General features: G+C 38.8%; 1 protein-coding gene across 1 annotated transcript in view; it reads left to right on the forward strand.

Annotated features, from left to right (window-relative positions):
• Window positions 1–13,822, forward strand: part of LOC150091512 (uncharacterized) — a 36,032-nt gene extending 22,210 nt beyond the window's left edge. The window contains exon 4 of the mRNA XM_090368687.1: window positions 13,742–13,822. Within this exon, the coding sequence (XP_090224813.1) occupies window positions 13,742–13,803 (62 nt within the window). The 3' untranslated portion in view covers window positions 13,804–13,822. The remainder of the gene's footprint in view (window positions 1–13,741) is intronic.
• Window positions 13,823–14,392: the final 570 nt, after the last annotated feature.

The raw sequence follows: 14,392 nt of genomic DNA on the forward strand, positions 1-14,392 counted from the left end.
GAAGGTAATCCATAGTTGAGAATCCTGTCCTAAAGCCAGTTTGCTCTTTCGGTTGATTCTCATTAAGTATCCTTTCTAATCTGTTAGTAATGACCCTTGTGAACAACTTGTAGATGTGGGATAACATGCTAATTGGTCTTTAATTTCCAATTTTTGATTCTCCTTTCTTATGCAGCCAAACTCTGATTGCATTATTCCACTGCTTAGGCGTCACACCTTTTCTAATGCATTTTGTGAAGAGTCTTGCCAGTTTTTGTGCATGTCTCTTCCTCCCAATTTTAACAACTCTATAGTAACTTCATCTTCCCCCGGGGCTTTCTGATTCTTGATTTTCTTCAATGCATGTTCTACCTCATCAGGAAGAATATCGGGTATGTCGAATGTGTTGCTAATTTGCGATCCATCTTCCCCACTGCTGGAATCATTCCCTCGCTTCTTGTATAATTCTCTATAGTAGTTTTCTGCTATTTGAATTATGCCTTCTCTGCTATTTATAAGTACACCATCACTATTCTTCAGTTTCAGTATCATTTGTCTTTCTGTATTACTGCTCATGGCCGCTGATTTAAGTCCTTTGTTTTCCCTTAATGCTTGTTCTACTTTTCTTGTCTTAAATCTTATGTCCTCTCTGAGTCTCTTTCTAATGGCTTTGCATAACTCAGTATACTCAATTTTCTCCTTGTTAGTGTTTATCTTGCTCTTCATTTGTCGCCTTCGGTTCATCATAACAAGTGTTGACTAATTTTTTTTCTTCTTTCGATTTCTTTTTCCCTATAGGTTTCTTGGGCTTTATCACTTTCAGAAAGTTGTAATATTCTTCGTCGATATCTTGGTCCTGAGCAGTCTGCAGAAGCTCAAACTTGTTCTTAAGTTCCAGTACATCTGCTTTTTCTCCTCTTCTGTTATCTCAAAGATCTTTGTATTATTTACTCGAGTCAGTTTTTTCCTTTCCTTTCCTACATCTATATCAAGTGTACATCTCACCATTCTGTGATGACTTCCAACATTTACCTTATTCAGGATGGTAACATCATTCACAATATATCTTCTGTTAGTGAGGATGAAGTCGATTTCATTAGTTGTTAATCCATTTGGACTCTTCCATGTCCACTTTCTGTTCACCCTTTTCTTGAAAAAAAGTGTTCATTAGTATTAGTATTAGTATTATTATTAGTAACGGCCGCATGGTGCAAGAAAGCCTATGGCTTATGCTGCACCAGCCAAAAAAAAAAAAAAAAAAAAAAATCCGAACAAAACAATGATAAAAACAAAAAAAAAATAAATAAATAAATAAAATAAATAACTAAATAATAATAATTAATAAATAAAAAAATAAAAAAAAAGGAAATTAAACCTATCATCCTATGCGCTTCCCTTACCCGAAAATACTATCCAGATGACCTTTGAATTTCCCCAAACTGTCGGCCTCTACCACCCATGAAGGCAACTTATTCCAGTAATTTATAACTCGCTGGCTAAAATAAAACTTCCTGCAGTCCAATCTAAACATTTCCCCCCGTAACTTGAATTTATGTCCCCTAGTTCTAGCATCATTTATAATCTTGAAAATTTTGTCCTCATTCATTTTACTGATGCCTCTCAGAGCCTTAAACACCTCAATCAAATCTCCTCTAAGGTGTCTAGTTTCCAAACTCTGCAACCCACATATTCGAAGTCTTTCTTCATAAGGACGTCCTTTTTGCCGATCTCACCAGGCGAGTTACCCTTCTTTGCACCCTTTCAAGAAGCTCGATGTCTTTCTTTAGGTGCGGTATCCATACTTGAACACAGTATTCCAAGTGTGGTCTAACATAAGCCTTATATAATGGGATTATCACGTCCCTATCTCTACTTGCAAAAGTTCGATAGATCATCGATAGGACACCATGGGCCTTCCTTGCAACCTGTTTACAATGCTCAGAGAATTTCATGTCTGACCGTATCGTAACACCCAAGTCTCTTTCCTCCAGTACTGGGTTTAATTGAACTCCACCAAGTGAATAAGTTTTTTTGGGATTACTGTTTCCCAGGTGTAATACCTTACACTTTGTTGGATTAAAGCACATCTGCCATTTTTCTGACCATTCTTGAAGTCTATCTAGGTCTCTCTGAAGAAGCTCAGCTTGACAGTGATCATTAACTACTCTACCAATTTTAACATCATCTGCAAATTTAGACATCACGCCCTCTATCCCTTCATCAATGTCGTTTATGAAAATTAAAAACAACATTGGTCCTAATACTGATCCTTGGGGAACCCCACTTCTTATATCAACCCAATCTGAGGAATAGCCATTTATCACAACCCTCTGCCTCCTGCCCTGAAGCCATCCTTCTATCCACCTAAGGATTTTCCCAGTGATTCCAACCTGTTCCAGCTTATAAAGCAACCGCTCATGTGGGACTGAGTCAAACGCTGAGTCATAAAATACCGATAAACTTCCATAGACAATAGAATTTGATGATTTTAAAGTATCATGCTATTATTATTATTATTATTATTATTATTATTATTATTATTATTACCCATATGGTGCAAGGAAGCCTGGGGCTTATGCTGCACCAGCCAAAAAAAAAAAAAATTTCCCATGTTACCCTGTGAAAGAGGGAGGGGGGGAGAGAGAGAGAGAAGTAGAAGGGAATCACCAAGAAAAAGAAGCCCATACTCACCAAATGTGAGCCCCTGAGGCAATACAAGTTACATTTCAGTACATCAAATTACAGGAATAACGAAACAAGGATATGTTGTCTTCAAAAGGCAGAGTCCACCGCACTCGCGTATTTTGAAGCTGATGTTCTCCTATTAGTCACAACCTCAACTAGTTGGGGTTGTGACTAACAGGGACTCCTATTGCATGCTAATTGCGACTCCATAAGGGACTCCTATTGCATGAGACGGACGAGCCCATTGTGCAACCTGAAATGAATTTCATTTTTGTCTGTAAGCTATGGTCAGGTGGCCCATTTTCGCGATGACAAAGAAGAGTTTCAGGAAATAAAACTAAGCTGCTCTAGCCAGAGACCAACTAACTTGGTCAAGACACGAAAATAGTATGTAAGACTCCTTCAATTCTGATTGGAACTATACTTCAACTCTGGCTAGCAACGGAAATCGAACTGCTTTAAGGCTATTTCCAACTGATGTGAGGAAACAGCGATACTATCCAGGGACATGACTTGTATAAATCAACATATTAACTTGTGAACAATCTCCATATTAAACTGCGCACAAACTAAACTAGGAAATATAGCTTAACAATTAGTGTTTCAAAGGTGAGACAAATAAATAGCAACAAGCAGTCCGACCTTACACAGTCCACTCATTACATTAACTGAAAACTCTGATAGAAAGAAAAAACATATTCTTAACAGAATTGAGATGGACACTTACCACCGATAACAGACTGCAAAATAATTTTCATGATAAACTACCATAGTGTTAACCACAAACAATATAACTAAACACTTCAGAATTACCAAAATAAGGACGGTAACGAATTTAAAAAAAAAACTTTTAAATATATATAAATTAACCCTACATTAGAAACGTTTTAACACATCAATGAAACCTCAGTAGAAATTAATTTACCAGAAGTTAGTTTAATTACCTACGTGCAGTTTAAAATATCTTAAAAAGTTAAAAATGGACCAACACTCAGACTGAAAGTTACGAAAAACACGAACATAAACACGTATGCGTGTATAAAAATATATTTTTTTCAATTATTTTTTAATTTTTTAATTGAAATTAAATAATTAATTTTATATGCCATATATAAAAAATTTAAGTGCTGTTCCAAAGAATATACATAAATTTTCATTAAAAATGTAGATTCAATTTCTTCCCTCTTTTAGATATGGGTTTGAATAGTATTTTTTACTTTTATTCTTGATAAGCCAGAGAAGTACCTGAACTGTCTTCTTTTTCAAATTGTGCATAGCAAGGAGATATACCACTTGGACTATTTTAACTAATGGGAAGTCGTTGGAAGGATACAGATCGGCCGACTTGTGGAAGTCATCATGTCCTTCAAAGTGTCCGAAAGTGTCATCTTAATGCTATGAGCACAATTCCATTAGACAATCATGTAACCACAGGAAAGGTGAAGGCCATTCGGGTCAAAAATATAGTAGGGAAACCAATATCTAACATTAACAGCCAAATGTTGTTATTTGGTCTTTAGGAGCATTAGTAACTAAGGCCATATTGCTCCAGGATATGCGGTGGTCATTCTCTGACCTTTCCGCATCCTCCGCATTTGGTGGTGACGGGCTCGAACCCCGGTCTAATCAAGAAGTGTGTGGTACGCACTGCTGCCCCTTCCCACCTGGCTACGGAGGCGCCTCAGCCAAATGTAAGAAAAAAATGTCTGCACATAACTTATATCGTAGCTCTTATCAAGGAATACAGTGTAGCGTAGGCTAAAGTCAGTAGGGAGCGATCGGGCGATCATCCCCCCCGTAGAGCCAGATTAATTGGAAATATACTATGGTAATTAAAATAGAAAACAAAACGTCGCGTAATCAAATTATGTTTGTGAAATAAAAACACTAAAGAGATAGTTACAAAGTGCAACTAGTAATGCTGACGAGACGCCGACTACCACCAGCAAAATTAAAATAAAAATAGGAAAATTTCATAAATAAATAAGAAGAAGCCCACAATCTCGCAGGGAAACACAGTAGCACGGTCGCCTTCTTGAAGTATGGGGAAAAACTAATTCCGGAAACAAACTAGGAAATCTCAACTACACTTAACCCAATGGATGAATGCAAAGATACCCACTAAAGATACCTAAAAAGAAAGTTTAAGTGACCACAGTGACTTTAAGAGACATCGGAAATCCCAAACATCCGCATTTCTATCATGACTTTCTAACAACAAAGGAACTAAGGATGTCCAGATGTGATTGATCAAGACAGACAAGTCTAAAATACGGTTATCCCAATAATTATAATAAGGAAACAATTAAAAGTGAAATTAAAATGCAAATAAGCAACATAGCATCTGCTGACTGAAATTAAATTGCAAAACTGTAAATTAACTAACGAATTATATTAATTTGATAGTCAAACATATTAACGTAAACATTTTAAAAGACAGAAAACACGAAAATTAACAAACTAAATTGAATAGGGGTACCCTATCGAAGAATAAAATCTTAAAGAAAAGGAGAGAGCAGAAAAAAAATAAAAAATGCAACGGACGTTATACTATCCGTATCTCAAAGTTACTGATAGCCAGAGAATTCCTCCACCAACAGTAACTCCAAACATAACAATCACTCTGTGCACTTTGTACGAGTACGGGACGAAACCCCCATAAGGGAGAATTATAATAATAATAATAATAATTTAAATAAAACAATATTCCTACTGTTCCCATTTTCAATCAGCCAATTCTGCTTTAAACATGGTCAGATTAACTGCCTCCACCATGTTTAGAAGTAACTTATTCCAATGTTTGACAATCCGCTGCCCATGGGTATTTGAGCTTCTGATGCAAGTACCTCATGACTTCTATTATGAAATTTTCAGGAGATTCAATTTTTAGTATTTACATATTGAATATGTCAAACGTACTACAAGGTGTTTCAAAATTATGTATACACACTTTAAAATTTTATGTTGTTGTTTGTTTATTTGGTTTTTAGGAGCATTAGCAACTAAAGCCATATTGCTCCGGGGATATGTGGTGGTCATTCCCTGACCTTTCGCATCCTCCGTATTTCGTGATCACGGGCTCGAACCCCGGTCTAATCAAAAAGCATGCACTGCTGCTCCTGCCCACCTGGCTACGGAGGCACCTATTAAAATTTATATTTAATGAACAATATACACTGAGTGATCACTGAATTATGACCACCCCTATGAAAGCTGAATGCGACCCGTTGACCACGTGAGATACGAGAGTGCGCAGTTAGTCGACCTAAGTAGCATAGATAAGGTGTCAGTGGTTCAGTAAGTAGTAAAATTCCGAGCGTGATGGGTAAAAGGAAGGATTTAATAAACGACAGATTCTGGGTGCTCGACGAGCTGGTGCCTCGATTTCCCAAACGGCTGAACTGGTGGAGTGTTCGAGAGCCGCCGTATTAAAGTGTACCAGGACTGGCGTCAAAATGGTCAAACAACGACCCGGCGGCAAAACTGCAAAGGTTAGCGAAAGGTTGATGTTAGCGGTGAGCACCGGGTCCGACAACTCGTACAGACGACGATGCGCAGCACTGTTGAAGAGTTGACTGCCCAATACAACGTGGGACAACCCGGAACAATATCTGGCATGACCACGCGTCGTATGCTCGTACGTATGGGCTATACCAGCAGACGACCCCTACAGCATCCTCTCCTAACCAAGGTTCATCGGCGTAAAAGATTCGCTTGGTGCAAAGAGCATGCAAGTTGCACATTAGAAGACTGGAAGAAGGTGTGCTAGTGGGATGAGTCAGGTTATTTACTACACACCGTGGATGGTCGTATAAGGATTTGGCGTCAAGAACATGAGGCTCTTCATCCATCATGCATGGTATCAAAAGTGCAGGTCGGTGGAGGCGTTTGCATGGTGTGGGGCATGTTTCAGTGGCAGGAACTTGAACCCCTGGTGCATGAGGAACAACGTATCAGTGGTCTCCGCTATCGTCAACTGCTTGCTGACTGTATACACCCTGCTATGTTACACTTTTTCCCGAATAACGATGGTGTCTTCCAAGATGCGCCGAGCCATCGGGCACTTGTTGTAGGACTGGTTTGAGAAACACAGTTCTGACTTCCAGAATATCGATTGGCCTCCGAACTTCCCCGATATCAATCCCAGAGAGCAGTTATGGGACAATATGTAAAGGCATATCGGCGTCTGGATACGCCAATCACCCCATACCTGCATTGCTGACCGCATTACACACAGCTTGGTTGGCCATACCTCCCGAACGGTTCCGACATCTTGTTGAATCAATGCCACATCGGATAGCTGCTATACTGAGAGCAAAAAGGAGGACCTACTAAGTATTAGGTAGATAGTCATAATTCAATGATCACTCAAGTGTATACAAATTTAATTTTTTTGATACTTTTAAGGCAAAAAACATTATTTTTTTACAACAACAAAACTTTACTTTAATTGTTCAAAATGCCTTCCATCAGCATTAATGCATGAGCGGCATCTATCTTCAACAGATCTACATACTGAAATGCACAAATCAAGTAAAATGTTTTCTGCTTCTTGTTGAATTTTCATCCACAATTCCTCCAGTCTTTACGGTTTGTGACTGTAAATCCGATTTTTCAAGTATCCCCAAGCAAAATAATCTAAAGGAGTGAGATCAGATGATCTTGCAGGATATTCAAAAGCACTCCCCTGGACGACCTATCCAGTGATCATGAAATTCATTGTCATGATCAATCGCGCACAGCTATAGGATAAATGTGGAGATGCACCATCTTGTTGAAAATACACCAATATATCTGCAAAAATGTCTCTGATTTTTGGTACAGCATACTCCCTCAACATATCCAGATAATTTTTTTTTCCATTAACAGTGTCATTGAATCGAAAGGGACCAATCATTCCACGTGAAAAGAGCATCATCCACACAGTAATGCCCAGTAGATTGACATCTTTCTGTAGAGTGATGTGTGGATTTTTAGTGGCTCAGTAAACACAATTGTGACGATTTATAGGCAGCACGCTGAACTTCATTGACATTTTCATATTTCCAATACCATTTTATAATTGCCTTTCTTTCTTCAAAACTTAATTGGGTACTCTTCATCGTTTTAGAGGTATATATAAAATAAAACAAAAATTAAATTATTGTAAAAAAATTGTCTGATTTTAAACTACGAAATGAGTTTAAGAAAATTAAATTGGTGCATATTGTTCAATAAATATAAATTTTTTTAAAGTGTGTATGCATAATTTTGAAATGCCCTCTATATATAACATAGTAGTATGCTTCTTTCAAAAGGAATCAAAAAATTTTACAATAAATTTCGGCAGTTTTTCTTCTGCAAGCCTTAAATACTTTGCAAATTCTTAATACTCGGTGTATGGCTGGTTCAAAACACTAAATCAGAGACCTTTTGTATGAGTCAATTTCATGTTATATCTTACATCCTCTAAAGAACAAAATTCTCTCAATTTTTCCGTAGATATGCCGCATGGTTTACAAATTATGACAATATTTTACCACGACCACTTCAACAATACAAGACAATCTCTCAACCCCCGACTGTATTACATGATGCAGAGAAATGCTTTATGAAGCCATATTTGATGCATCTAGTTTGAGATTGAAAATAAATTCGTGCAAGCGGAGATGATAAAAATTGCGGGGTAAACCAATATATTTAAAATTTCAGAAAACTGAATATACATCATAAAAAAAAAAATTCAAGACATCGGTACAAAACACTGAAAACTCGGAAAATCCAGAAAAACTGGGACGTCTGGTCACCCTATTATCAGAGACAATGCAGATTATAAACTCATGTGGTAACCATTCCCAGAATATCTTCCACACATGCAGCACATTAATTAACCAAATATATGCCACTTTGAACAAACTACATTTCGGCAACAAGTTAGCGTCCTGACGGCCTTCGCGATAGAAGGTGCCCACATTGTTACCCATCTCGATTTGCAAGTGGCCTTCAACTCGGTAAATAGACATATCCAGCTCATAAGCTGGGCACGTCTCCAAACATGGCTTAGACATCGAAGATGACATTTTAAGCTACTTTCTGAGGTCTCTCCCTTCACAGCGAAAATTTTTTTCCGATTTATTACTGGCAATCAAATGTTCATTTGCGTAGAAAAACAAGGGGAACATGCTATCTGGGCTGGTTTTCATTCCGCCCACTTGTTCAACTGTGTATGAAAACTTATGCTGTGCAGATGACGTCAACGTAATGATCCATATTACACCTAAATATCAACGATATACTTCCCATCCTCTTAGAATACTGTATACGATGCAGTTTGAAAACCGTATAAATTCAGAAATATCACAGCATCTTCTCCCTGAAACTTGAATATTAAGTTTTTCCCATTTGCAGTCTTCAGTCGACATACTAAGTTGGAAGTGACATTTGATAATAATTTGATTTAAATTTTCACTTCGAAGATCGCTGGAAAACACTGTGTTCATTAGCTAATGATGTAGCATGCTTTAAGGGGCAACGAAATCTCCACTAAGCAAGGATACATACCTATCATCTTCCAAAATGACGGCCACGAGACATCATTATGCGGCGTCTGTTATTCTATATACTGCATTTTAAGTAAATGAAAATATGATTGTAAAACATAATCCTAACTAGAGCGCTAAATCAAAAAAAAAAAAAAAAAAAAAGCGTTTGTACCATGTATGCACGAAAGATGTTTTATTTTATGTGAAAACCTCCTTGGCTTGAAGAGGTTAGCGAAATCCAAGCCAATAGCCTAATTAGTAATTTTATAGTAGCCATTTGTTGAATAGTATGACGTCAAAATCATAATTCCCGCAGTTGTAATTGCAGGAAGTATAATTGCAACAATACAAGTGTTTGTCATATTGACTGCAACAATACAAGTGTTTGTCATATGACTGCAACAATACAAATATTTCTTAAAAATTTTGTTTTTCGTCTGGCATTTTCATTACATTCCATTGTTAGGTACCGCTACAAATGTTTTCACATAAAAAAAAAAAAAAAAAAAACCTTTTGGAAAAATCCCTCCGGTCTGCGACGAAAACCAAATTCCAACTATCTTCTCTCCTAGATTTTAGATGATTTAAGTGTTCTTATAGATTAATTTATATTATCGACTATCACATAATGGGGGGTTTTAACCTTCCAGATATCGACTGGAACTTGTGGATTGGTCACTCGCACACTAGCAAGACGTTTTGGATTTATCAAAAGTTTTCTGACTGTTTTCTACAGCAACATGTTCGAGAGGCAACCAGAGGGAGTAATACTCTTGATCTTATTACCAGCAGTGATTATTCATGCATTGAGACTTTGCAGATAAAGAAAACACTGGGTGACAGTGATCACAATCTCCTGATGTGGGAATTACTTCAAGATGTAACTACCATCAAGGCTAAAGGGAAGGGCTATTGCTTTCGTAAATGTGACTACAGGGGTTTCAGACAGTTTTTAAATTCTATACAGTGGGATCAACTGATGATGTTACCAACGTTGAATTCTAAATGGAAAACCTCCAGGAACTTAATTTTGGATGCTACTAGGCTTTTCATTCCAACTAAGAAATACTGTTCAAGGTTTAGGCCTAAATGGATGTCAGATGAACTAATGAGGCTCGTGGCAGAGAAGAAAAATGTATGGAATGCATATAAAGTATTAGGTGACACAGAAGCCTATGGCAGATATAAACTAGTCTGCAATCAAATCACAAAGGAGGTTAGGCAGGCGAAGGCAGATTACGACAAATCCTTGGCAAAGGATGCAAAGAAAAACAGTAAAGAGTTCTTTACTTACGTAAACTCTAGAAAGGAAGGGATGAATCAGATTGGACCACTTAACATAAGATGGGTTGACTATTGATGATCATGCTCAGGTAGCTGATAAACTGAATGAGTGTTTTGCTGGCTATTCAATGTAACTAGGAGCTATTCAATGAGGAGAGTGTCAGAAGTTTATCAAACTAACAGGGAGCTAAGTGATTTTGTAATAATTGAGAGCAAAGTGGAGGAGAAATTGTTGAAGTTAAACATAAAAAAGGCACCTGGGGTGGATGGGATCGATCCAGTTACATTAAAAAGGCAACAGCAATGGAGGTAAGCAAATCCTTAGCCATAATTATGAGAGCTTCCTTGGACTCAGGTGAAGTCCCCATGGACTGGAGATGTGCAAATGTATCACCAATTCACAAAGGGAGTTAAAAAGGTGACACAAGTAACTATAGACCTGTTAGTTTAACTTGTGTTCCTTGTGTTAAGACACAGCATGGGTTTGTTAAAGGGAGGTCTTGTCTGACCAATTTGACTCAATACTATGATGTGGTCACAAAGGAACTGAATGCCAAAAATAATTTTGATATCATATACTTGGATTTAAGGAAAGCTTTTGATACTGTTGCACATGGAAGACTGCTGTGAACATTTAAGCGGGATGGCATTAAGGGTAAGTTGCTACAACGGATAAAGGGATGGTTGAGTGGGAGACGACAGAGAGTGGTAATCAATGGACACTGCTCTTCGTGGACAAATGTTATTAGTGGAGTTCCCCAGGGTTCGATGTTCAGCCCATTGTTATTTTGTATATTTATCAGTAATATTGATGAAGGTATATCAGGTTTAATGTCCAAGTTTGCAGATGATACAAAGGTTAGCAGGGTTGTTAACGAAAGTAAAGACAGTATGCTATTCCAACTGAATCTAGATAATTTGGACAAATGGGCTGAGAAGTGGCAACTGAAGTTTAACATTGACAAATGCAAAGTACTGCATATGGGTAGAAGTAACCCCAGAGAAACGTACCAACTGTGTGGTACTACACTTAAGGTGGTAGAAAATGAAAAAGACCTGGGAGTAATTGTGCAGTCAGATATGAAGTTTTCTGAGCAATGCAGCCAGGCTGCCAGGGCAGGTCATGGAGTCTTGTCAATGATATATAGGAATTTTGCTAGCAGGGACAGGGAAGTGATTATCCCGTTATACAAGGAAATGGTCAGGCCACACCTAGAGTACTGTGTACAGGTCTGGAGGCCTCATTTTGGGAAGGATGTAGCGTTGCTAGTACAAAGGAGGGCAACAAGATTGGTGAGAGCAGCAAAGGGGTGCTCTTACCAAGAAAGGCTTAAATTCTGCAAATCGCAGCGCCTGTAGAGTAGGCACCTGCGAGGTGATCTGACTGAGGTGTATAAGGCCATGAATGGCTTAAGCAAGCTGAATGCTGATGGGATTCTTCTTCTTGCGCAGATTAACAACCTGAGAGGGCACTGATTCAAATTGAGGAAAGACAGTTGTAGAATAGATGTGGAAAATTTGCCTTTAACCAGCGGGTAGTTGATTGGTGGAACAGACTTCCATCTTTTGTTGTGGAAGTTGATAGCCCAAATAAATTTAAGGCTGAGCTGGACAGACATTTGGAACGAATGGAGGAGTGAAATGGGAGGGGTTTTTTTTTTTTTTTCGGCTGATGCTGCATAAGCTTGCTTTCTTGCATCGTATGCCTCTACTAATGCTAATAAGATACTGTACTATCAAGTTATATATACACTGAGTGGACAGAAATCATGAGATAACTACCCAGTAACGGGTAGACTCACCTTTCGCTAGGATAAGGGCAGTCACACGGCGAGGCATTGAGTCCACTAGTTCACGAAAGCATTCCACAGGTATTTCCATCCATGCCTGCTGCACCGCTGTCATTAATTCCGTCGAATTCCTGGGTAGAGAATCCAAAACTCGAACGGACCTTTCCATAACATTCAAAAGATGTTCCACAGGGTTCATATCCTGTGAACGGTGAGGCCATTCTATGGTGGTAAAATCTGTGGAATGCTCTTCGAATCATGTTCTAGTCACCACGGCTCTGTGGGGAGGCGGAATTCCTGCTGGAAGAGTCTATTGCTCTGTGGGGGCACGATAACCATGAAAGGATGCAGATGGTATGCAAGGATGGACACGTAACTGGACCGTTCAGAGATGCGTCTAGACGTATCAGAGGTTCCAAAGTGTGCCAGCTGAAAACGCCCAGACCATTACCGACCATCCACCTGCCTGAACAGTTCCTTGTTGACATGACGAGTGCATAGCTTCGTGCGGTTTCCGCCAGATATGCATCCTCCCTGCCGTTCGAAATAGTTGGAAACGGGACTCATCGGACCAGGAGACCCGTCTCCAATCATCCAAGGTTCAGTGCCGGTGTTCTTTCGCCCAGTTGAGGCGTAGAGTCCTGTGTCATGGTGTTAGCATTGGGACTCTGGTGGGTCGGCGGCTCCCATAACCTATTGCAGCTAATTATCGCCTGATGGTCTTATTGGAGACGTTTTGGCACCTCCCTCGTTGAAGTCGGCGGTGATTTGTGCCAGTCCGGTTGGCTGAAACAATGCGAGACAGACGTCGACGGCCATGTTCATCCACCACCTTTCTTCGCCCACAACGCTGCCCACAATGAGATGTTATTCCGGAAATGGCTTATTCTCAATACACTCTTGATACTGTCGAATAGGAACAGTGCCATTTCTGTAACACCTCCGCGATGCAGTGACCCATGCTCGGGCACCCACTATCATCCCTCTTTCAAAGTCGGTTAACTCATGACATCTACCCTACTGACATCGAATTACCGTCTACGTGAATGCAGTGATGCAATGTACCTATATACCTGCCAAGCGGCGGGTTCGTCCACTAGCGACAGGGGTGACAGCGTCGCGTTGCCCCGGAATCAGGCATCCCATGAATTCTGTCCTTTCAGTGTATACATACAAAAATAATAAGACTTGCATAATTATAGAAATGATGTTTCATACAGAGAATCTTAAAGAAAATTACTATTTAAATGTTCCCACCCCCTTTATGTCCATCTAATTTTAGCCTTTCATAACGTAAATCATTCTCTCACGAACATTTCAAAAATACTAACTGACAGACGGCATATCTACTTAGAGAGAGAGAAAGAAGAGAATTTGTAAAAGTAACTTTTCCCGTCATTTATCCTTCTATAGCATTTTAATTCTATTTTATGTAAGGTTCATTAATATATGAATTCCATTTAACAATCTTTCTACTTTCAGGAGAACCCGGATTACAAGGCCTTTCTGGAATGAAAGGTGACAAAGGCGATGCGGTAAGTTAGTTATTAATCTAATCTGAAGTACAGTAGACTGTCGAAATAACGGCACATTAAGATCGGATGTTTAAATACATCGCAGATGTACTGCAGTGCCGAAAAAAATAACACGGCAAGTCACGTGATTACTTTATTTGTTAAATTCGCCATTTTTAAAGTGAATTCTAGAAATCTTTATTGCAATAATAATAATAATACAATTCAATATATTGCAATATTGCCCTTCACGGCCACAAGGGCAGGGGTTAACAGTAATAGTACAATATGTAAGAGAAAGAACATTGATAAATTAAACATATGAAAATACATACGTAGATGAATAAAAAGGAATACAGCTCAAAACTCAAGGTATATTACATTTATATACACCACAAGGTACAAAGAATATTTAGACGGAAAACTGAGGAGTTGGTAAGCCATCTTCATGGCATATGGTAGTGCTGGCTTCTGGCGTTAAGGCGAGATCCAAGGAGAAGGATCAGGAAGAGGGAAGTGTAATTTAAGGATACGGCGTCTGTATTCCCTGTCACAAGCAAACTTATTAAGGTCAGCATCCAAAGACTGGGCACATGAGAGTAGCTGAAAAGGCAGAAAC

The sequence above is a fragment of the Mastigoproctus giganteus genome, chromosome 1 (assembly GCF_048544385.1).
Source record: "Mastigoproctus giganteus isolate SK-2022 chromosome 1, ASM4854438v1, whole genome shotgun sequence".
In the NCBI taxonomy this organism is placed as follows: Eukaryota; Metazoa; Arthropoda; class Arachnida; order Uropygi; family Thelyphonidae; genus Mastigoproctus; species Mastigoproctus giganteus.